The sequence below is a fragment of the Oncorhynchus kisutch genome, linkage group LG28 (genome assembly GCF_002021735.2).
Source record: "Oncorhynchus kisutch isolate 150728-3 linkage group LG28, Okis_V2, whole genome shotgun sequence".
NCBI lineage: Eukaryota > Metazoa > Chordata > Actinopteri > Salmoniformes > Salmonidae > Oncorhynchus > Oncorhynchus kisutch.
The window spans coordinates 29146629-29173159 of NC_034201.2; the positions used below are offsets into that span (position 1 = coordinate 29146629).

Consider the following 26531-nt stretch of genomic DNA (forward strand, 5'->3'; position numbering starts at 1 on the left):
GATGTAATATACATTGGGTAATAGTGCACACGTGACTGGTGGAAATACCTCTCATGCTAACCATGCAGATTTGGTGTTTAATTTTTAATAAAGGCATTGGATTAGGTTAGAAGATTTGTATTACTCGCTGCTCGTGTTGCTTCCCTCCTATTCTCAGTTTAGAATGGATGCTGAATATTTTTGCACAGAGTCAACAGAAACCAATATCAGATTTTCTAAGGAGAAATGCTTAGTAAAGCCCACCAGAAAAAAACAGGCTAACTTGCCAACTATTAACACAGGGTCTAGCTGTGCTGACAAGAAGAGACAACATAGCTAAAAATAATAATAGCATCCTCACCACATATAGCCTATTCCACCAGCATACACTAGAGGTAAACCGATAAATTAGGGCCGAATTCAAGTTTTCATAACAGTCGGTAATCGGCATTTTTGGACGCCTATTATGGCCGATTACATTGCATTCCACAAGGAAACTGCATGGCAGGCTGACCACCTGTTATGCGAGTGCAGCAAGGAGCCAAGGTAAGTTTCTATCTAACTAGCATTAAACTTATCTTGTAAAAAAACTATCAAGCTTCACATAATCACTAGTTAACTACACATAGTTGATGATATTACTAGGTTAACGAGCTTGTCCCACATTGCATATAATCAATGCGGTGCCTGTTAATTTATCATCAAACCACAGCCTACTTCGCCAAACAGGTGATGATTTAACAAAAGCACAATGGTTGCACGGGTGTACCTAACCATAAACATCAATGCCTTTCTTAAAATTAATACACAGAAGTATATTTTTTTAAACCTGCATATTTAGTTCAAATAAATGCATGTTAGCAGGCAATATTAACTAGGGAAATTGTGTCACTTCTCTTGCGTTCATTGCAGGCAGAGTCAGGGTATATGCAACAGTTTGGACCGACTGGCTCGTTGAAACTAATTTCACTGAAAGAATAAATGTTTTGTGTTTGAAATGACATTTTTATTATATTATAATTAAGTCTATGATCCTGTCTCAGCCTCCAGTATTTATGCTGCAGTAGTTTATGTGTCGGGGGGCTAGGGTCAGTTTGTTATATCTGGAGTACCTGTCCTATTCGGTGTCCTGTGTGAATCTAAGTGTGCGTTCTCTAATTCTCTCTTTCTCTCTCGGAGGACCTGAGCCCTAGGACCATGCCCCAGGACTACCTGACATGATGACTCCTTGCTGTCCCCAGTTCACCTGGCCGTGCTGCTGCTCCAGTTTCAACTGTTCTGCCTTATTATTATTCGACCATGCTGGTCATTTATGAACATTTGAACATCTTGGCCATGTTCTGTTATAATCTCCACACGGCACAGCCAGAAGAGGACTGGCCACCCCACATAGCCTGGTTCCTCTCTAGGTTTCTTCCTAGGTTTTGGCCTTTCTAGGGAGTTTTTCCTAGCCACCGGGCTTCTACACCTGCATTGCTTGCTGTTTGGGGTTTTAGGCTGGGTTTCTGTACAGCACTTTGAGATATCAGCTGATGTACGAAGGGCTATATAAATAAATTTGATTTGATTTGATGATATTTGATAGAGCAGTCTGACTGAGCGGTGGTAGGCAGCAGCAGGCTCATAAGCATTCATTCAAACTTTACTGTTTGCCAGCAGCTCTTAGCAATGCTTGAAACACAGTACAGTGTTTATGACTTCAAGCCTATCAACTCCTGAGATTAGGCTGGCAATACTAATGTGCCTATTAGAACATCCAATAGTCAAAGGTATATGAAATACAAATGGTATTGCGAGAAATAGCCGACGCGACATAATTCATATAATAACTAGAACCTCAAACTTCAAAACTGGGAAGCAAGGAACTTAAAATGTTAGCTTTTTTTACATGTCACATATTGCACTTTTACTTTAGTCTTCAACACTGTGTTTTTGCATTATTTACAACAAATTGAGCATGTATCATTATTTATTTGAGACTAAATAGATTATATTAAGTTAAAATAAAAGGGTTAATTCAGTGTTGTTGTAATTGTCATTATTACAAATATATATATATATATATATATATATATATATATATATATATATATATATATATATATAAATAAAAATTGGTATATGCTTTTTTGGGTCCTCCAATAAATCGGTCTTGGTGTTGAAAAATCATAATCGGTCGACCTCTAGCATACACCACAATAAACAAAGAGGTGGAGTCAAATGACCACTGTCTTCATGAACTGTGTCATCAGAAAAGACTAAGACTGGGATATACTCTCAAAACAACACCACCGTTTTCATTGCAATATCAATATAGTGTATCACAACCAAGGTTGGAACCTTATCTACCACCACAGCACACCAGACAGTCCAACATTTTAGGAAAGCAGAGCACTGTGGTGCTGCTATGTTAAGTGTCTGATTACCTGGATTGTGCCAAAGTCCACATTCTCGTAGTGGAAGTGGGCACACTCAGCCAGCATGGGGAAGTGGCCTTTGGTGAAGGACAGTCTGAAATACAGAGACGGACTGTGGTTAGGATGAAGGCCTTAGGCCTAGGGGTCTGATAGATAATGAAGAGAGTAAAGGAAGAGGGAGGGTGGAGAAGAAGAAAACATAGTACAAGAGAGGAGGAGAAAAAGGGCAAAAATAGATTAAATCCAGTAGAAAGGGCAAAATTGAAGGAGAGCGGGAGAGAGAGACTGAGAAAGGGACATGTGTGAGGGACACAGATAACAAGAGTGAGGAAGAGACAGAAAGAGATGTAGAGCGATAGCTGAAGAGAGAAAAAGGTCGCAAGAGAGAACAGGGTGGGAGCCGAAAGAGAGAGAGCAAAATGGAGAGAAAAAGGATGATCGATAGAGAGAGATGTATAGTAGATGTGAGGAGTTAAGGCGGTATCAGAAGGCCCATAGCAGGGTAAGTCTACTCGGTCAGATGGTCCACTCACTTCTTGACGTTCTTGACCTTCATGCTGGCCGTGCTGCTGCAGGAGCGCAAGAGGGGCTCGGCGCTCAGCTCGGGGACCTCGGCACTCCGCGCCTGCATGTTGGAAAGGAAACAGACATACTCGTCAATACATGACCTGTGACTTCACCTCTGACAAACAACTCCATATGAGTTGACCTGCATGCGAGAGAAACCTAGGGACAGTGCAAACCAAACCAAATTTGTTCAAAGAAACAATTCCAGGATGTAGTGACTGTTGTCAAAGTAGCTACTTAATATTTTTGTATTTTTCATGTTAATTGGATAGAGACAGTGAAAGAGTGGAAGAAAAGTTAGGAGAGTGTATTAGAAGGGCAGTCGGTTGGATTCAAACCTACCAAAGGCAAGACCACTCCAGGCCCCTACTAGCTACGTTTGACCCAACATGGTAAAGTCTGACCCCTGACAGAGTCTAATCTGTGACCAAGTGAGGTTAAAACGCACTTGACAACATTACAGAAAGTCATCCTGTGTGGCTAAAGTCAACAAGGGAAAACAGAAACACCAAGCTAACAGAGAGAGAGAGAGACCTAAAGAGCAGGAACCCAGACTTAAAATAAATTGGAAATACAGACATTGTCATCTCACAAGAAACATGGTATAGAGACCACTGGTTGCTCTCTAGGTTACAGAGAGCTGGTAGTCCCATCCACCAAATTGCTGGTAAAAATCTGTCGTTCTGCCCCTGAAAAAGGCAGTTAACCCACTGTAACTTGCCTAGTTAAATAAAGGTTAAATATATATATATATTTTTTTTATAAAATAAAGGGTGAATCACTAAAACAATAAAGAAATACACTACAGAAAAAAATGGAACAACACGTAAGAAATTAGCTCAACGTAATTGCGAATCCATAGAATCTAACCATTTCCGGGAAAATTGGAACACACTAAACAAACAACACCAAGAGTTATCTATCCAAATCAGAAATGTGAGGGTTAACCACTTCTCCAATCTTTTTGGCTGTAGAACAAACAGCAAAAACATGATGCCTCACGAGTGACAAACAAAGGCAAAGTCATCTCATGCTTTGATGATTTCAAAAAAGCTTTTGACTCAATTTGGCACAAGGGTCTGCTATACAAATTCTTGAAAAGTGGTGTTGGGGGGAAAACATACGACATTATAAAATCCATGTACACATAATGTGCGGTTAAAATGGGCAAAAAACATTTATTTCCACAGGGCCGTGGGTTGAGACAGAGATGTAACTTAAGCCCTACCCTCTTCAACATATATACAGTTGAAATCGAAGTTTACATACACTTAGGTTGGAGTCATTAAAACCCGTTTTTCAACCACTCCACAAATTTCTTGTTAACAAACTCTAGTTTTGGCAAGTCAGTTAGGACATCTACTTTGTGCATGACAAGTCATTTTTAAACAATTGTTTACAAACAGATTATTTCACTTATAATTCACTGCATCACAACTCCAGTGGGTCAGACATTTACATACACTAAGTTGACTGTGCCTTTAAACAGCTTGGAAAATTCCAGAAAATTGTGTCATGGCTTTAGAAGCTTCTGATAGGCTAATTGACATCATTTTAGTCAATTGGAGGTGTACCTGTGGATGTATTTCAAGGCCTACCTTCAAACTCAGTGCCTCTTTGCTTGACATCATGAGAAAATCAAAAGAAATCAGCCAAGACCTCAGGAAAAAAAAGTGTAGACCTCCACAGGTCCGGGTCATCCTTGGGAGCAATTTCCAAATGCCTGAAGGTACCACGTTCATCTGTACAAACAATAGTATGCAAGTATAAACACCATGGGACCACGCAGACGTCATACCGCTCAGGAAGGAGATGCGTTCTGTCTCCTAGAGATGAACGTACTTTGGTGCGAAAAGTGCAAATCAATCCCACAACAACAGCAAAGGACCTTGTGAAGATGCTGGAGGAAACAGGTACAAAAGTATCTATATCCTCAGTAAAACGAGTCCTATATGGACATAACCTGAAAGGCTGCTCAGCCAGGAAGAAGCCACTGCTCCAAAACCCCTATAAAAAAGTCAGACTACGGATTGCAACTGCACATTGGGACAAAGATCGTACTTTTTGGAGAAATGTCCTCTGGTCTGATGAAACAAAAATATAAATGTTTGGCCATACTGACCATCGTTATGTTTGGAGGAAAAAGGGGAGGGCTTGCAAGCCGAAGAACACCATCCCAACTGTGAAGCACGGGGGTGGCAGCATCATGTTGTGGGGGTGCTTTACTGCAGGAGAGACTGGTGCACTTCACAAAATAGATGGCATCAGGAGGAAAATATGTGGATATATTGAAGCAACATCTCAAGACATCAGTCAGGAAGTTCAAGCTTGGTCACAAATGGGTCTTCCAAATGGACAATGACCCCAAGCATACTTCCAAAGTTGTGGCATAATGGCTCAAGGACAACACAGTCAAGGTATTGGAGTGGCCATCACAAAGCCCTGACCTCAATCCCATAGAACATTTGTGGGCAGAATTTAAAAAGTGTGTGCGAGCAAGGAGGCCTACAAACCTGACTCAGTTACACCAGCTCTGTCAGGAGGAATGGGCCAAAATTCACCCAACTTATTGTGGGAAGCTTGTGGAAGGCTAGCCGAAATGTTTGACCCAAGTTAAAACAATTTAACGGCAATACTACCAAATACTAATTGAGTGTATGTAAACTTCTGACCCACTGGGAATGTGACTAAAGAAATAAAAGATTCTCTCAACTAAAATAAAGTAGGGATCCTAACTGACCTAAGACATGTGAGTTAGCATAGGTCCCTAAGACATTTTTACTAGGATTAAATGTCAGGAATTGTGAAAAACTGAGTTTCAATGTATTTGGCTAAGGTGTATGTAAACTTCTGACTTCAACTGTATCAACACATTGGCAAGAGAACTAGAACAGTCTGAAGCACCTGGCATCAACCTACTAGAATCTGAAGTTAAATGTCCAATGTTGGCTGATGATCTGGTGCTTCTGTCCCCAACCAAGGAGGGACTACAGCAGCACCTAGATCTTCTGCACAGATTCTGTCAGACCTGGGCTCTGACAGTAAATAATGGTGTTCCAAAAAGGTCCAGTTGCCAGGACACAAATTCCAATCTAGCCATAGAGCACAAAATCCAGCAAAGAGCCATTCAATTCTACAACCACCTAAAAGTAAGCGATTCCCAAACCTTCCATAACAAAGCCATCACCTACAGAGAGATGAATCTGGAGAAGAGTCTCCTAAGCAAGCTGGTCCTGGGGCTGTGTTCACAAACACAAACAGACCCCACAGAGCCCCAGGATAGCAACACAATTAGACCAAACCAAATCATGAGAAAACAAAAAGATAATTCTTTCCATTGTGTCAAGTTAACAAAAAAAACAGGAGCAAACTAGAATGCTATTTGGCCCCAAACAGAGAGTATACAGTGGCAGAATACCTGACCACTGACACGGTCCAAAAATTAAGCAAAGCTTTGACAATATACAGACTTAGTGAACATGGCCTTGCCACTGAGAAAGGCTGCCGCTGGCAGACATGACTCTAAAGAGAAGACAGGCTATGTGCACACTGCCCACAAAACAAGGTGGAAGCTGAGCTGCACTTCCTAACCTCCTGCCCAATGTATCACCACATTAGAGACACATATTTCCCTCAGATTACACAGACCCAAAGAATTAAACCAAATCCAATATCTACTGGGTGAAATATCAGTGTGCAATCACAGCAGCAAGATTTGTGACCTGTTGCCACAAGGGCAATCAGTGAAGAACAAACTCCATTGTAAATACAACCCATATTTATTGATTTTTCCTTTTGTAGTTTAACTATTTGCACATCATTACAACACTGTATAAAGACATAATGACATTATTTTGTGTACCGTTTACTGTTCATTTTTATTTCACTTTTGTTTATCTATTTTACTTGCTGTGGCAATGTAAACATATGTTTTCCAAGCCAATAAAGCCCATTGAGAGAGAAGAGAAAGTTTGGTCTCTTTCTAGCTGGTTGCAGACAAAAACCGGGAAGGCGATAAGCATGATTGGCAATGAGGTCAGAGACAGGAGCCAGGTGGGCCGGTGTGCAGATAGCATCATGTCAGGCCTGCAGTAGCTGTGAACGGGAATGTAGAATCGCTTAGCCTGTGTGCCAGTCTCTTTCTATTCTTTCCGCTTTAGCCGACTCCAATGTTATTGCTGTTTGGCATCGAAAATGATTCTGCTTAAGCAAAAACAGAGTGACGAGCAGGCTATTAAGAACTACTCGGAGCAGACAAACACTGGTAGCAACCTCTTCAGTACTTCCCCAAGGGGAGAGGCTTATCAAGTCTAGCTAATACATTCTCAGAAGTTCAGCTGTACCTATAAAATATTCAACTGTGTCTTGAAGAAGGCGAGGGCTCATCAAGGCTTGCTAAATAAAGGAATACAGTGCAGGTGTTGCCAAATTTCACCTGGGTTGTTGGATAGTATGCAGTCATCCATGTCGAATTAAGTGACAATGAATGGGAAGGATTCTGCTTATGTATTGCATTTAGGCGTTATCAACATATATTTATTGACTAACTACTGGTAAATTAGTTAGTCAACTTACAGCATGTCCATTTATTCATGTAGGTCTATTTTTTATAAATTGTACTTTCATTTAACCACTGAAAACACATTCTCTTTTGCAATAAGACCAAACCAATGTTCTGTTAACAATGTGCCCTCAGTCAATCGTTGTGGCACGTCGAGAGCTTGGCAGACTTATTTATCGATTCATCCTCTGAATTGCAGCATACCACTGCCTGCCACGCATGTCGGCTCCTGCCATTACTTGCTATATTGTATTTACTTTGCCATCTTGGCCTTTTTTGCCTTTACCTCCCTTCTCACCTCATTTGCTCACATTGTATATAGACTTGTTTATACTGCATTATTGACTGTATGTTTGTTTTTACTCCATGTGTAACTCTGTGTCGTTTTATCTGTCGAACTGCTTTGCTTTATCTTGGCCAGGTCGCAATTGTAAATGAGAACTTGTTCTCAACTTGCCTACCTGGTTAAATAAAGGTAAAATAAATAAAATAAAATAAAAAATTTGGGCACATTGTGACAGCTAACGCTAATTAGCTTAGCATTTTTTTATCAAATCAAATTTTATTTGTCACATGCTTTCGTAAACAACAGTTGTAGACTAACAGTGAAATGCTTACTTATGGGCGCTTACCAGCAATGCAGAGAAAGAAAAAAAGAAATTGAAAAATAATAAGGAATACAATAAATCAAGACAATGTCCCCAATCCACAAGAGAGATTTATTGCGTGTAATTTATTCACACATCTAGGCCCCTTTTAAAAGCTGCTCCCTTCATAATAACATAATAAAACATCTAACAAACAGCAGACATGCCACGCCTTTAATGTTTCAAAAGTGATCAATATTAATTAGCTGGAACGAGATGAAAGTTCACCCCATTCTCTTTGTAGTGTACTACTTTTGACCAGGGCCCATAGGGTTCGTCAAAAGTAGAGCACTATATAGGGAATAGGGCGCCATTAGGGACTCAGTGTGTCTTCTCCACTGTATCAAATTTTTGTGGTTCCAAAGTGCCAGTGGTGGGGGACATATCATGTTACCATAGAGACAGCCCCATTTCAGATAGCACCACTGATGCTGCTGAATGCAGCTCAGATGGAGAGAAAAAAGAAGCTGGGCTTGGATGGTGTTGAAATAACTGAATGAGTTTAGGTATCATATGATTAATGGAGACTTTGGTATATTATACATTGAGATAATTACACAAAAAAATGGATTGCTTGAATATGACCAGGATTACATTAATTTATTAATATAATTTTAATTAGATTAATATTGAATACATCTGATTTAAGTGGTTGGTTTAAACAATACAATGTCTTCATTACAATTCTTCTTAAGTTTAGCCAACATATATAATTAATGTACATGATATTGAGTGCTGATACATCCCCACTACATTTAAAGTTACTTTACATGAAGTACAAGAGAGAGAAAATCATTATTTCATGAATGGGAGCCAAGACTGGATGTTGTTCCAGCATTTCAGTTTCATATAATGACATTTCCCTAACAGTTCATTTAAGGAGACTGAGATAAGACTTTCCAGAGTCAACGAGCCCCAACCAATCGAGACTTTGAAATAACTAAATAATAAGAAGAGCTTGTCTACGGTCCAATATTCAGAAAATAATGTGTTATAAGTGTCATTGTCACGTTCTTTTATGCTGTCATAACTAATTTTTCTGATTTTGTTTGTCTTTCAGGTTCTTGTTCATTGTTGAACTCAATGATGTCTGATTGTTATAGTTGATACACCAAAAAAAGGGGGAGCCTTGTTATCTAAGAGGTTAATGTTTGATTAGCGTTGATACGGTTGGGATCGCTCTAAGCTAGGATGCATTGATGCGTTGTGTGTGTGTGTCATAGAAGCTATATACTGTATGTACATACAGTGCAATCGAAAGTATTCAGACCCCTTTACCTTTTCCACATTGTCTTACATTAAAGCCTTATTTTAAAATTGATTAAATCAATATTTTTCCTCCTCAATCTACACACAACACCCCATAATGACAACGCGTTAACAGTATTTTACCATTTTCTGCAAATGTATATTTTTTAAAAACGTATTTACATAAGTATTCAGACCCTTTGCTATGAGACTCGAAATTGAGCTCAGGTGCATCCTGTTTTCATTGATCATCCTTGAGATGTTTCTACAACTTTATTGGAGTCCACTTGTGGTATATTTCAATGATTTAGAAGAAAAAGAAACACACACCTATTAAGACGAGGTGCTGGCTAGCGGAGTAGAAAACTTGAAAATAAAAGAGCCAGACACTCTAGGAGCTCAGATGCAATAATTTAATTACCAACGTTTCAACAGCCAAGCTGTCTTCATCAGGGTATAATTATTATTTATTATTATTATACCCTGATGAAGACAGCTTGGCTGTCGAAACGTTGGTAATTAAATTATTGCATCTGAGCTCCTCGAGTGTGCGGCTCTCTTTTATTTTCTAAATTTCAATGATTGGACATGATTTGGAAAGGCACACACCTGTCTATTTAAAATCCCATGGTTGACAGTGCACGTCAGAGCAAGAACCAAACCATGAGGTCAAAGGAATTGTCAGAGAGAAGATTGTGTCAAGGCACAGATCTGGGGAAGGACACCAAAAAAAATGTATGCAGCATTGAAGGTCCCCAAGAACACAGTAGCCTCCATCATTCTTAAATGGAAGAAGTCTGGAACCACCAAGACACCGCCGGGCCAAACAATCGGGGGAGAAGGGCCTTGGTCAGGCAGGTGACCCGATGGTCACTATGAAGGAGCGCCAGAGTTCCTCTGTGGAGATGGGAGAATCTTCCAGAAGGACAACCATCTCTGCAGCACTCCACCAATCAGGCCTTTATGGTAGAATGGCCAGACGGAAACCACTCCTCAGTAAAAAGCACATGACAGCCCACTTGGAGTTTGCCAAAAAGGCACCTAAAGGACTCTCTGACCATGAGAAACGAGATTCTCTGGGTCTGATGAAACCAAGTTGCACTCTTTGGCCAAGCATCACATCTGGGGGAAACCTGGCACCATCCCTACGGTAAAGCATGGTGGTGGAAGCATCATGCTGTGGGGATGTTTTTCAGCGGCAGAGACTGGGAGACTAGTCAGGATTAGAGAAGAAACAGTATGAAAATTTTATATCACGATTCTAGTGACCAAAATTATCACAATTAAAAGAATTATTGTGGTATTGTTCAAATGTGCTGGAAATGTTCTAAAAAGTACTGATACATTGAAATCTTTTCACCAAGTTTTATATTGAAAACCAACAAACTACTAATATAATTAGCAGCACTATGCACTTTTTGTCTGCATAAACATAAAAATAATAACATTAACATTAAAAATGGCACCATGTGGCCATGAGGTAAAAGATTCCCTAGTGCAGGTTTTAATGAACACAACCTTAAGTAAGCAAATCAAATGCGCATATAAAAGCAACACAAGTAAAGCAATGTGCATGTAAGAACAATACAACCATATGTAAACAAATCAAATGAACAGCACTGATTGTATGTCCGTTCTCTCCTTCATAAAGAAATAAGGTGCTGCTGGCCTAACATCCTGTATGTATGCATCTCTGTTCACTTGAGATTCAAATGTAAAACTCCCCAAAAGGCATGTTGGTTGCTGGGATGCACAAAAGCTTCCTGGCAACCCTGGCAAGGTGAGGCAGCTCTGATGCATGGCCTCTCCACCACACCTGTGGATCCTCTTCTGCTGGAATGGGTGGCAGAGACAGGTAGACCTTGATCTATTATTTTACTCTGTCTTCTGGGGTGGTCGGAATCTGACGCTCTTCACCTCTCTGCTGCCTTGTTGAAGTCATCTTCTTAGCAACCCAGCCAGGCCTTCCCCTCCGATGCCACTGTGGTGGTGGAGGTGCTGCTGGTGCTTTGTGGTTCTTCCCTGACTTGTGCAGCTGCCAGCTTCAAGGCCTCCTGGACACAGGTGTCAGTGTCAACTTTTGCAGCCTCAAGCTCATCTAAAAAGCTCCTTTTGAAGCAGGGGTCAATCAACCAAGCCATGTGCATGACTCTTTGCCTTCTCTGTGTATCTGTTGATAAGGTCTTCTCTCATTACCCTTTTCATCCCCTTGGTCAGGGATGGCTCCGTATCCTTTTCCACCTGAACATCACGGGTGTTGTGTTCCAGGACAGGCTTGATGGCTGACAGTGTCACTTGTGTCTCTGAGGCAAGTACATCTGTAACCCTGCTTAGTGGTACAAGGAGCTGGCACAGTTGCTCCATGACACTTATGTCGGCATCAGATGCCATGATCCTCTTTCTCCAGCCAGTGTCACACAGACTGGCTGCTGTTGGCTGAGGAAACTCTCAAGGATCGTGTGTGTCGATCCCCATTGGGTCACAACATCATGGATCAGAGCCTTCTGTGGCATGTTGAGGGCAGCTTGCTTTTCTCTCAGTTCACTCCTTCTCTTCCAGCTCCGTGAGAAGCCTTGGACCAGATGACGGCAGACCTTGACTGCTGTGTCAACTCTCTGAATTTTCAGAGCCTTTGAGATGGCCAGGTTCAAATTATGGCCAAAGCACCCAAGCCACAGATCTGGGAACTTTTCAAAAGCCTTGATCGTGTTGGTTGCGTTGTCTGTGGTTATGCAGACCAGGTCTTTCTTGTTGATCCCCCACTCTTCCAGCATATTCTCAAACTCTCTGATGTTGTGAGCCGAGTGATCTTCTGGGAAGAACAGTTTCCAGGCAGTTTGATTCCAGTTGCCAGTCTGGGGTGAGGTAATGGATAGTGAAGCTGATGTAGGGTTGACCACCCCCACTTTCACTGGTCCAGAGGTCAGTAGTTGCAGTAAACCATGTACCTTGAACCAAACTTTTTCCAACATCAGCTTTAACCTGGTTGTACAGGTTTGGGATTTCAGTCTTGGAAAATATTGTTTGTGATGGTACTTTGTAGTGAGGCACGGCAACCTTCATCAGCCTCAGAAAGCCAGGACTCTCAACAATTTGAAATGGCATCATGTCCTTTGTAATGTTATATGAAAAGGGCTGCCATGAGGTCTTGAGCTTTTTTGATGTGGGTGCATAAGCAGCCTGTTTCTTTAAATGCTTGCTCGAGTGTCTGTCACAACTGTAGATGAGGGACCAATAGCATCACTGGGTTTGCCTGCTGCACACCCACTCTGTAAACAAGGGAATAGCAAATGTATTATTATATGTGGTGTTACATAAAAAAAATATTATCATCACTCACGCACAGTCTATATTCTGTGTTGCATTTGATTATATGCAATGACCCCATGCACAATTGACATAAATACAAATGAGTCATAATAAGACAGTGATAATTGCAATGAGTAATTGCAATGAGCCCAACAATTGACATAAATGTATAGGAGTCTATAGTGTTTCTCCGGTTGGTACACTTTTACAACCAAGTTGACTGCCGGATTTTAAATGAACAAAATATGTTGGTTGAGTGACTATGTGTGTGCAATGGTATGCTGGATACATTACATTTTTAAGAACACGTTTTCTGATAAAAACTAGTTCATTGCATCTGCCCAGTTTCAAAATATGACCATATTGCCCAGCTGCTTGCAGTCGTTTTGAAGTAATCTCGAGAAAAAGAAATAGGCCTTATTTTAGGGCATTTTTCAACCTATCAGCTCCAATTAGTTCTATTGAGCACCATGGCACCAACTCGCCTTCTGAAAGTTCTATTGCCAGCTTATTGTTCTACGTCTGCTTCGCTATTGTTGGCAATGAGACCTGCTCACGTTGTTTATAGTTCAAATGTAAACAAAAATTACTCATGGAACTCATGGCCGTCCCATTGTTTCCTATGGGGGAATATAGGCATGTCTGTCTACTTCGTCAAATATCTCCAATATGTATGTTTAGATTTTTTTCAAATCGGACGGCATTTTAATCATTATAATCTACTCTTTATAATTATGTAAGTCTGGGCAGCGATTTCGGTTGTCATCAAATGATTGGACCAAAATACTTTTTGCCCTTTGAACGCTGAGCTCACCCCATTGTTTCCTATGGAGAGGCATGCCGGTCTATTTCGTCAAATATTTCACAATGTGTATATTCAAGTCGGGCATAATTTTAAAATCAGGAGAATCTCCTCTTTGTAATTATGCAAGTCTGGGCAGCAAGCTCGTTTGTCATTGATCAGTAGTTTTCATGTTTTCCGTACTTTCTCATTACGCAGACATAAGCACAGTTGACACCATCAAGGTGCGGATGTAACTTTCTACACAAATTGGGATTTTTTCGCCAGCTTCGTCCGACGAACAGATTGTAGTGGTAAAAAAAGGGATACATTTTTTTGTGCCATTTAGGCGAAATGGAATTCAAGCATCACGTCAGTCAAAACAGGCTCTGCGAACGTTTGATTCCATTCATTTGCTACGGGACTGCGCTAGTGTTCCAGTTTAGCCAATGGTATTTTGCTGTTTTTCAGCCTTGGGTGAATTTTGACTTGTTCCATTGTCCAGCCTATCAATGGGCGAATAGAGTCTGCAGACACACAACGCATACAGCAGCAGAACAATGTGTAGTGTTTTTACAAGAGTAGGTAACTGCAAGCTTCAGTTCACATTATTGACAAGCTATTAGCAAACCATTACATTTCCCCCCATTCCGAAGTCCCCACCATGCATTGAGCTAAAAGTTAACTTACCTTGCATTCGCTATAAAGTGGTGGTCACGAAGACGACTCAAGTGATGTCCCCTTTCGTAGCGTTTTTTAAGTTTCCCTCAGCACTCTTGTAAAACCCAAAATATGACCACACTTCAGATTTGGTCCTCTTAGAAGTGTTTTCACACAAAACAAAACCCATGCTGCACCTGCGTAAGACTGTTGCTAACTTTGGTTGATACTGGACAGTATTTACCGTGAGTTTTTCAAACCGCGGTAATCAAACACGGTTTTAATAATTACAGTTTGAAACGGTAATACAAACCGTCAGGAATTTTGCTGTGGTTTATCGTGAAAACGGTAACTGTTTCATCCCTAGTCAGAATCAAGGGAAAGATGAACGGAGCAAAGTACAGAGAGATCCTTGTTGAAAACCTGCTCCAGAGCGCTCAGGACATTAGACTGGGGAGAAGGTTCACCTTCCAACAGGTCAACGACCTTAAGCACACAGCCAACACAACGCAGGAGTGGCTTCGGGACAAGTCTCTGAATGTCCTTGAGTGGCCCAGCCAGAGCCCGGACTTGATCCCAGTCAAACATCTCAGGAGAGACCTGAAAATAGATGTGCAGCAATGCTCCCCATCCAACCTGACAGAGCTTGAGAGGATCTGCAGAGAAGAACAGGAGAAACTCCCCAATTACAGGTGTGCCAAGCTTGTAGCGTCATACCCAATCGCTGCTAAAGGTGCTTCAACAAAGTACTGAGTAAAGGGTCTGAATACTTATGTCAATGTAATATTTCAGCTTTTTTTTATATATAACTTTGCAAAAATGTCTAAATACCCTTTTTGCTTGGGGGGGGGGATGTAATACATTTTTGAACAAGGCTGTTACGTAAAAAAAAATGGAAAAAGACAAGGGGTCTGAATACTTTCCAAAAACCCTGTTTATATATATACTGCTCAAAAAAATAAAGGGAACACTTAAACAACACAATGTAACTACAAGTCAATCACACTTCTGTGAAATCAAACTGTCCACTTAGGAAGCAACACTGATTGACAATACATTTCACATGCTGTTGTGCAAATGGAATAGACAACAGATGGAAATTATAGGCAATTAGGAAGACACCCCCAATAAAGGAGTGGTTCTGCAGGTGGTGACCACAGACCATTTCTCAGTTCCTATGCTTCCTGGCTGATGTTTTGGTCACTTTTGAATGCTGGCGGTGCTTTCACTCTAGTGGTAGCATGAGATGGAGTCTACAACCCACACAAACGGGTCCGGATAGGTGATTGTAGCCCAGGAGTGATTGATGGAACTCTTCAGCTGGCTAGCTCCGGAATAATTGATGTTTGCTCCGGAATCGACGAAAGCCGATAGTCACACTGAGAGCAGCTAGCTAGCTGTGAGATCCAGGTATGAATGTCCAGAGTTAGCGGTTGAAATCCAGGGACATGGGAAATTGGTCCGGTATGTTCCGTATATGAGATTCTTCAAAGTAGCTTGAGGCAAGAAACACGAGCACTGGACATTAGAACAACAGAAACATGTTCTTTGGTCTGATGAGTCCAAATTTGAGATTTTTGGTTCCAACCGCCGTATCTTTGTGAGACGCAGAGTAGGTGAACGGATTATCCCACATGTGGTTCCCACTGTGAAGCATGGAGGAGGTTGTGTGATGGTGCTTTGCTGATGACACTGTCAGTGATTTATTTAGAATTCAAGGCACAGTTAACCAGCATGGCTAACCCAGCATTCTGCAGCAAAACACCATCCCATCTGTTTTGCCATTATTGGGCCTATCATTTGTTTTTCAACAGAAAAATGACCCCAAAAACACCTCCAGACTATGTAAGGGCTATTTGACCAAGAAGGAGAGTGATGGAGTGCTGCATCAGATGACCTGTCCTCAACAATCACCCCAACTCAACCCAATTGAGATGGTTTGGGATGAGTTGGACCGCAGAGTGAAGGAAAAGCAGCCAACAAGTGTGCAGCATATGCAGGAACTCCTTCAAGACTGTTATATAATAATGTCTCATGCAGCTGGTTGAGAGAATGCCAAGAGTGTGCAAAGCTGTCATCAAGGCAAAGGGTGGCTACTTTGAAGAATCTAAAATATTTTTATTTGTTTAACACTTTTTTGGTTACTACATTATTCCATATGTGCAATTTCATTGTTGTGATGTCTTAACTACTATTCTACAATGTAGAAAATTGTAAAAATAAAGAAAAACCCTTGAATGAGTAGCTGTGTCCAAACACACAGCAAAATGATCAGTTTCTCTGGTTTTACTATTTATAGGTATGTGTTTGGGTAAAATGAACATTTTTGTTTTATTCTATAAACTACTGACAACATTTTTCCCAAATTGCAAATTAAAATATTGTTATTTAGAGCATTTATTTGGTCTGGTCAAAAATATGCAGTGTTGTCAGACCTCACAGCTTTCATGTGTCTTGGTATGCTCTCCACCAGTCTTTCACATTGATGTTGGGTGAATATGCCACTCCTGGCACAAAAATTCAAGCAGCTCAGCTTTGTTTGATGGCTTGTGACCATCCATCTTCCTCTTGATCACATTCCAGAGCTTTTCAATGGGGTTCAGGTCTGGAGACTGGGCTGGCCGTGACAGGGTCTTGATCTGGTGGTCCTCCATCCACACCTTGATTGACCTGGCTGTGTGGCATGGAGCATTGTCCTGCTGGAAAAACCAATCCTCACTTAGAGTCGGGGAACATTGGCAGAGCAGAAGGAAGCAAGTGTTCTTCAAGGACAATCTTGTACGTGGCTTGATTCATGCGTCCTTCACAAAGACACCCCCAGATTATCACCTATCCTCCACAAAATTTCACAGTGGGTGCGAGACCTGGAGATGCCTACAAGCCACAGTGTCTCACCCCCACTGTGAAATTTGGTGGAGAATCTGTGATTCTTTCTCCAGGAGTGGCATAAAGTCACCCAACATCAATGTGAAAGTCTGGTGGAGAGCATGCCAAGACACATGACAGCTGTGATTGAAAATCAGGGTTATTCCACCAAATATTGATTTCTGAACTCTTCCTAAGTTAAATCATTAGTATTGTGTTGTTTAAAAAGGAATATGAACTCATTTTCTTTGCATTATTCGAGGTCTGACAACACTGCATCTTTTTTGTTATTTTGTCATTTTCTGCAAATAAATTCTCTAAATGGCAATATTTATATTTGGGAGAAGTTTTGTCAGTAGTTTAGAGAATAAAACAAACATTTTCATTTCACCCGAACACATACCAATAAATAGTAAAACCAGAGAATCTGATAATTTTGCAGTGATCTCTTAATTTTTTCCAGAGCTGATCACACACACGTGCTGTGCATTTGCACGTGTTGTAATGGGTTTGTGTGCATGTGTGTACGTTTATGTAGTATGTAAATGTGTGTGTGTCTGCCAGTGTTCTCCATCTCACCATGGCGCTGATGGTCTCATCCCAGTCAGGTCTCTCTCGGGGGTAGACTAGGCGGGTCAGCTCAGGCACTATGTCATCCTCCTCTGGGTGACGCCCTGGCCTCAGGACCCTAGAGCAGAGTGAGAGAGAGGGAGGGTGAGGGAATTTGAATTTCAATTAAATTTATTGGCTCAATATTAGAGAGCGAGAGAGAAGGAGCAAGAGACTTTCTGCTCTTATCGCATTCGCAAAAACACTTTCTGTGATAAGAACCCCACCAGTCCTCCCAGGCAAGTCTTCAGATAAAAAACATACACACCCACACCAGGGTGCCTTAGAAGTTGTGGCTTCCATATTGAGTTGACAATACCATATAATATCAGTGTATGAGTGTCAGTTATAAGGCACCCTGGAGGTTGGCACTTTGATCAGGGTGTGTTAATGGATGCACCATTTACATTAGAGATGTCATAACCCATCAGTGGGCACTGAGAATGAAACTCACATGCACGCGCACAGCGTGTGAAAGACACATGTAGACACATCAGAGTTAGGGCGTAACACTGCTCAGGGGTCCGGGGCAAGTAAAACTAATTGCAGGACAAGCAGATTTTAGATGTAAGTAATTTTATATGTTTTTAATCACGCAAAAAAAAAAAAAAAAAATCAAACAATAAGGCTACTCTGATCAGAATGACGAAGGTGCATAAATATGGAGGAATTCAGATATGACCTCATTGTTTAAGTACTACCTACAAAGATTTTAAACTACGGTTCAATATGCCAATGATTCAGCACAATATACTTTTTTGTTTTTCCAAATTGCCGCCGTCTTGGAGCTAGAATAAGGATCACGTTTACTGTGCTAATGCAGATACTTACAAAAAAAAGTTCATGAAAAGCACTATTACACAGCGAACTTAGCAAATGGAGGCATTTGTGGTAAGTACCTGGGGGCCACCATCTTTATGCATGTCCGCTATTGGATCAAAGTGTCCTCCAGATGAGATGTGTTGCACACTGTCCTCCCACTTGCCCAGTGTTTTGACAGATCAAGTGTGCAGACATGTGCACAGCCTTGCACAAATGTTTCCCCCTGGCACATTTTCTGGCTAGCACTTGTATTGCCTTCATTGTTGTTTTCCTTACAAATAATAACTTCACATGTGTGCATTCCTATCAAAGTAAGTGCCTTATTTTCTGTATATTGTGTTTCTACTGTAGCAAACAGTATGTATGTAGCATGATGTATTTACAGTTTAATTCACATGCTTTCAAGTACTGGTGACAATACAAAATACTTTAAGGTTGTACCAATTGCGATGAGCTAATCCTAAGCTATTTGTCAGCTATGTGTGGTGCCGTGTTTGTTGACATTATACTACGCATTCTGGGTGTCACGTGAACGTCTATCAAAGCAAAAATGTTATATCAAAATGAAGGGAAGGAATGTTTGACTCATCTTTCGAGTAAACTTCTGGAAGTGTGAATGATCGTAGATGAGACACCCCCTTCAACATGCATACTGAAAACAGATCAAACTCATCTTGTCTCCTCTTCTGATCTTTGGTTGACGCGAAAAAACTAATGTGGTGGCGCACACAAACTACACAACGTTGGATTACTTCTGACATTTAGAAAGTGTTTTACTCAATTATTTAGATCAAATGGTGAGCTCACCTGTGATGTGATGAATTGTAAATAGTAATTGCTATTAGCTAATTCATTTAGTGGTTTCTGTCAGCAAAGAGTGACCTAAATATGACTGCTTGAGTTATGTCAATCTTTCCTTCAGTTAGCGCTACGACTAATGTAGCCTACATTTTCCGGTTTGGATAATTGTGTTTTGAAGTCGCAACTTCTGTGAATATCTGAACATTGCATCCAAAAATAAGCTGGTAACATTCAGGGCATAACTTTGTAAGGACTATGTTAGTGCAAAATGTTTCTGAAAAAAAACAGTGTTGCCAGATCAAACGCTGACTGTTGCATCAATCGAATTTGGACGTTCTAAATAAGCACTCTAATCACAGCGTACACTGCAGGGACTACTGTAGAATGATCCCACCCGTTTGTTGGTACGTGTCAAAGGGTCAAGGGGAGAAACCGATTCCAGGGAAGTGATCTCCAACATCAAACAGGGCGACAACATCAGTCCCTCTAACCACGTCCACCAATCTGGTCTAGAGGACAACCGATTGTGACTTTTCAACACCGATACCGATTATTGGAGGACCCCAAAAAAAGCTGATACCGAAAAAAATATATATTTGTAATAATGACAATTACAACAATACTGAATGAACACTTATTTTAACTTAATATAATACATCAATAAAATCAATTTAGCCTCAAATAAATAATTAAACATGTTCAATTTTGTTTAAATAATGCAAAAACACAGTGCTGGAGAAGTAAAAGTGCAATATGTGCCATGTAAAAAATCTAACGTTTAAGTTCCTTGCTCAGAACATGAGAACACATGAAAGCTGGTGGTTCCTTTTAACAGTCTTCAATATTCCCAGTTAAGAAGTTTTAGGTTATAGTTAGAGGAATATTTCTCTCTATACCATTTGTATTTCATATACCTTTGACTATTGGATGTTTTTATAGGCACTATAGTATTGCCAGCCTGATCTCGGGAGTTGATAGGCTTGAAGTCATAAACAGCGCTGTGCTTCAAGCATTGCTAAGTGCTGCTGGCAAACGCAGGAGAGTGCTGTTTGAATGAATGCTTACGAGCCTGCTGCTGCCCACCACCGCTCAGTCAGACTGCTCTATCAAATATCAAATCATAGACTTAATTATAATATAATAAAAACACAGAAATATGAGCCTTTGATCATTAATATGGTCAAATCCGGAAACTATCACTTAGAAAACAAAATGTTTATTCTTTGCAAATTAATTACGGTCTTGGTTAGGAAGAAATGGTCTTCACACAGTTCGCAACGAGCCAGGCGGCCCAAACTGCTGCATATAACCTGACACTGCTTGCACAGAACGCAAGAGAAGTGACACCATTTCCCTTGCTAATATTGCCTGCTAACATGAATTTCTTTGAACTAAGTATGCAGGTGTAAAAAAAATATATACTTCTGTGTATTGACTTTATGAAAGGCGTTCATGGTTAGGTACATTAGTGCAACGACAGTGCTTTTTTTGCAAATGTGCTTGCTAAATCATCACCCGTTTGGCGAAGTAGGCTGTGATTCAATGATAAATTAACAGGCACCGCATTGATTATTTGCAACGCAGGACAAGCTAGTTAAACTAGTAATATCATCAACCATGTGTAGTTAACTAGTGATTATGTGAAGATTGATTTTTTTTTATAAGATAAGTTGCTCATTAGTATTTAAACTTATCTTGGCTCATTGCTGCACTCGTGATACAGGTGGTCAAGCCTGCCACGTAGTCTCCTCGTGGAATGTCTTCGGCCATAATCGGTGTCCAAAAATGCTGATTACCAATTGTTATGACAACTTGAAATCAGCCCTGACGATTAATCGGGGTACCTCGAGTCTGGTCCTCCTTCAGCTGGCAGACCGTGCCCTCTGTCCCCTATTGAGGACTGCCTTACAGCAGGATTTCCGCGATTTCAGACCACCGAGCCAACGGAGGCCCTAGTTGCCCTTCGCAAAAAACCCTATCTTCGAGGCAGCCAGTGCCGTGGGCACCGGTTAGTCAAGCTAATTGAGGTAGTATATACATGAATGTATAGTTAAAGTGACTCTGCATAAACTTATTATTTATTTTACCTTTATTTAACCAGGTAAGCTAGTTGAGAACAAGTTCTCATTTACAACTGCGACCTGGCCAAGATAAAGCAAAGCAGTGCGACACAAACAACAACAGAGTACCACATGGAATAAACAAACGTACAGACAGTAACACAATAGGAAAAAAAGAAAGTCTATATACAGTGTGTGCAAATGGCGTGAGGATGTAAGGCAATAAATGGGCCATAGTAGCGAAGTAATTACAATTTAGCAAATTAACACTGGAGTGATAGATGATCAGATAGTGATGTGCAAGTGATGTGCAAAAGAGCAGAAAAGTAAATAAAAACTATGGAGATGAGGTATGTAGATTGGGTGGGCTATTTACCGATGGGCTATGTACAGCTGCAGTGATCGGTTAGCTACTCAGAAAGATGATGTTTAAAGTTAGTGAGGGAAATATAAGTCTCCAGCTTCAGCAATTTTTGCAATTCATTCCAATCAGTGGCAGCAGAGAACTGGAAGGAAATGCAGCCAAAGGGGGTGTTGGCTTTGGGGATGACCAGTGAGATATACCTGCTGGAGTGTGTGCTACGGGTGGGTGTTGTTATCGTGACCAGCAAGCTGAAATAAGGCGGAGCTATACCTAGCAAAGACTTATAGATGACCCGGAGCCAGTGGGTCTGGCGACGAATATGTAGCGAGGGCCAGCCAACTAGAGCATACAGGTAGCAGTGGTGGGTGGTATAAGGAGCTTTGGTGACAAAACGGGTGGCATTGTGATAGACTGCATCCAGTTTGCGGAGTAGAGTGTTGGAAGCTATTTTGTAAATGACATCGCCAAAGTCGAGGATCGGTAGGATAGTCAGTTTTACGAGGGTATGTTTGGCGGCGTGAGTGAAGGAGGCTTTGTTGCGAAATAGGAAGCCGATTCTAGATTGAATTTTGGATTGGAGATGTTTAATATGAGTCTGAAGAAGAGTTTACAGTCTGGCCAGACACCTAGGTATTTGTAGTTGTCCACATATTCAAGTCAGAACCATCAAGAGTAGTGATGCTAGCGGGCGGGCGGGTGCAGGCAACGAATGGTTGAAAAGCATGCATTTGGTTTTACTAGCGTTTAAGAGCAGTTGGAGGCCACAAAAGGAGTGTTGTATGGCATTAAAGCTCGTTTGGAGGTTAGTTAACACAGTGTCCAATGAAGGGCTAGATGTATACAGAATGGTGTCGTCTGCGTAGAGGTGGATCAGAGAATCACCCGCAGCAAGAGCGACATCGTTGATATATACAGAGAAAAGAGTCGGCCCGAGAATTGAACCCTGTGGTACCCACATAGACTGCCAGACGTCCGGACAACAAGCCCTCCGATTTGACACACTGAACTCTGTCTGAGAAGAAGTTGGTGAACCAGGCGAGGCAGTCTGAGAAACCAAGGCTGTTGAGTCTGCCAATAAGAATACGGTGATTGACAGAGTCGAAAGCCTTGGCCAGGTCGATGAAGACGGCTGCACAGTACTGTCTTTTATCGGTGGCGGTTATGATATCGTTTAGTACCTTGAGTGTGGCTGAGGTGCACCTGTGACCAGCTCGAAAACCGGATTGCACAGCGGAGAAGGTATGGTGGGATTCGAAATGGTCAGTGATCTGTTTATTAACTTGGCTTTCAAAGACTTTAGAAAGGCAGGGCAGGATGGATATAGGTCTATAACAGTTGGGGTCTAGAGTGTCACCCCCTTTGAAGAGGGCGATGACCGCGGCATCTTTCCAATCTTTAGGGATCTCGGACAATACGAAAGAGAGGTTGAACAGACTGGTAATAGGGGTTGCAACAATGGCAGCGGATAATTTTAGAAAGAGAGGGTCTAGCCCAGCTGATTTGTACGGGTCCAGGTTTTTTCAGCTCTTTCAGAACATCTGCTATATGGATTTGGGGGAAGGAGAAGCTGGGGAGGCTTGGGCAAGTAGCTGTGGGAGGTGAGGAGCCGTTAGACGGGGTAGCCAGGAGGAAAGCATGGCCAGCCGTGGAGAAAAACGTATTTAAATTCTCGATTATTGTGGATTTATCGGTGGTGACAGTGTTACCTAGCCTTAGTGCAGTGGGCAGCTGGGAGGAGGTGCTCTTATTCTCCATGGACTTTACAGTGTCCCAAATCTTTTTGGAGTTAGAGCTACAGGTTGCAAATTTCTGTTTGAAAAAGATAGCATTTGCTTTCCTGACTGACTGTGTGTATTGGGTCCTGACTTCCCTGAAAAGTTGCATATCGCGGGGACTTTTCGATGCTAGTGCAGTCTGCTACAGGATGTTTTTGTGCTGGTCGAGGGCAGTCAGGTCTGAACCAAGGGCTATATCTGTTCTTAGTTCAATTTTTTTTGAAAGGGGCATGCTTATTTAAAGATGAGGAAATTACTTTTAAAGAACAACCAGGCGTCTTTGACTGACGGGATGAGGTCAATCTCCTCCCAGGATACCTTGGCCAGGTCGATTAGAAAGGCCCGCTCGCAGAAGTGTTTTAGGGAGCGTTTGACAGTGATGTTGGGTGGTCGTTTGACCGTGGACCCATAGCGGATGCAGGCAATGAGGCAGTGATCGCTGAGATCCTGGATTTAAAACAGCAGAGGTGTATTTGGAGGGCAAGTTGGTCAGGATAATATCTATGAGGGTGCCCATGTTTATGGATTTATATGATAAACAGAGATCTCATGTCAGATGATGTGGAAGTAATATCAGGTTTATCGGCCTCACCTAAAGCCTATTCTCATAGGAAATTGCTATATACCACCAAGTGCTTAAAGTCAGTATTTGGACTATGTGTGTCAAATTCTCAATAATGTATGTGATATCAACAGAGGTATATTTTCTGGGTGTCCTAAATATTGACTGGTTGTCATCAAGCTATCCACTCAAAGAGAAACTTCCAAGATAACTGGAACCAAATTGCAGACTTCATCATCCGGGTGTATTGACCAGATCTTTACAAATGCTGTAGAAATCTGCTGTAAAGCAGTATCCACACCCATAGAAGGTAGTTATCATAATATAATAGCCATACCTAGAAAGACCAATGTCTGAGCCTTCATATTCATGCATTTCGGACCAAATAATGAAAGACGAGCACTGTAGTTTTGAGTTCCACAAAGTTGGTGTGGTGGTAAGGGGCCAGGGTTCCGGTCTAGAAGCATGGTTTCTACTGCTCCTACAGTTTGCTTCAGTACTGATATTTAACTGATGCCCAGCCCAGAAAGACCATTTCCATTGACGGCCTCAAAGAGAAGTCAGATTTGAAAATTCCTAATAAGACACTTTAGTCAGCACCTTTGCGCACAAAACATCCATTGAATTAGTCAAATAATTGTCACTGAGGCAGATTTTTTGTTCCCATCACTCTCAGACGAAGATATTAACATTTTATATTCATCCAATGTCTCGTGTTTTTGGATGACGTGATGATGTCGTCACTGCTAATATGCATGTGGTGTTGGTCCGTATAAACCGGATGCAACCCAGATAAATGGTCCATGAATCAGCATATGCAAACGTGAGTGGATTACCTTGAAAACAGCAGTCAAACATAATGGATGCAGTCTCCAGTTCTTGTTATACCTCAGTGTATGGAAGAGGTGAAATAAGGACAAGCCGCCTTGTACCGACAACCTGGACGGTAAATTCCCGAGGTTGGTAGCGGAATACATAGCGACATCTTCAATTTAAGCTTAGAAAACGGTGTGTGACCTCTAGCCAGGCAAAGGTCATTCTGCTGCCCAAGAATAGCAAAACCAGCCTGTTACCGGTGCTTAGCAATCTTACATTTTTTGGGGGAATGGTGTTTGACCAATGTAATTTTACAGAAAAATTGTCAACAGACTTTCAGCATGCTTATAAGGAAGGGCACTCAACATGCTCAGCACTGACTCAAATGACATGATTGGCTGAAATAAATAGATTAAGAAGATTGTGGGAGGTACTTTGTTAGACTTTAGTGTAGTTTTTGCTATTATTGATCTTAACCTATTGCTGAGAAATGTAGGTCTTATGGACATCCTCTGCCCTTTCATGGATTGAGAGATACCCATCTAATAGAACAAAGAATAAAGCCTGCGTGACGACTCGGCAGTATACACGTCGGCTACGACAGTCAAATAAAGGGTTATAGACACTACAGGCGTATGCCTTATGGCTAACGAGACATGGTGTGATGAAAGAAACATACAGGAACTCAAATCCTTCTGTTCACCTGATTTAGAATTCCTCACAATCAAATGTAGACCGCATTATCTACCAAGAGAATTCTCTTCGATTATAATCATAGCCGTATATATCCCCCCTAAGCAGACACATCGATGGCTCTGAACGAACTTTATTTAACTCTTTGCAAACTGGAAACCATTTATCCGGAGGCTGCATTCATTGTAGCTGGGGATTTTAACAAGGCTAATCTGAAAACAAGACTCCCTAAATTTTATCAGCATATCGATTGCGCAACCAGGGGTGGAAAGACCTTGGATCATTGTTACTCTAACTTCCGCAACGCATATAAGGCCCTGCCCCGCCCCCCTTTCGGAAAAGCTGACCACGACTCCATTTTGTTGATCCCTGCCTACAGCCAGAAACTAAAACAAGAGGCTCCCACGCTGAGGTCTGTCCAACGCTGGTCCGACCAAGCTGACTCCACACTCCAAGACTGCTTCCATCACGTGGACTGGGATATGTTTCGTATTGCGTCAGATAACAATATTGACGAATACGCTGATTCAGTGTGCGAGTTCATTAGAACGTGCGTTGAAGATGTCGTTCCCATAGCAACAATTAAAACATTCCCTAACCAGAAACCGTGGATTGATGGCAGCATTCGCGTGAAACTGAAAGCGCGAACCACTGCTTTTAATCAGGGCAAGGTGTCTGGTAACATGACCGAATACAAACAGTGCAGCTATTCCCTCCGCAAGGCTATCAAACAAGCTAAGCGTCAGTACAGAGAAAAAGTAGAATCTCAATTCAACGGCTCAGACACAAGAGGCATGTGGCAGGGTCTACAGTCAATCACGGACTACAGGAAGAAACCCAGCCCAGTCCTGCAACGAAAACATGCGTTCTCTCCTTCACTGCAGCCGAGGTGAGTAATACATTTAAACGTGTTAACCCTCGCAAGGCTGCAGGCCCAGACGGCATCCCCAGCCGCGCCCTCAGAGCATGCGCAGACCAGCTGGCCGGTGTGTTTA

General features: G+C 41.5%; 1 protein-coding gene across 2 annotated transcripts in view; it reads right to left on the minus strand.

Moving 5' to 3' along the window:
• The window catches only part of LOC109872604 (rho GTPase-activating protein 32), a 212585-nt gene that overhangs the window by 82218 nt on the left and 103836 nt on the right, over positions 1–26531 (minus strand). For both annotated transcript variants that reach the window (XM_031807802.1, XM_020463896.2), the window contains exons 3-5: positions 17614–17722; positions 2930–3021; positions 2406–2490 (exon numbers count right to left, since the gene is read on the minus strand). In XM_031807802.1, the coding sequence (XP_031663662.1) occupies positions 2406–2490; positions 2930–3021; positions 17614–17722 (286 nt within the window). The remainder of the gene's footprint in view (positions 1–2405; positions 2491–2929; positions 3022–17613; positions 17723–26531) is intronic.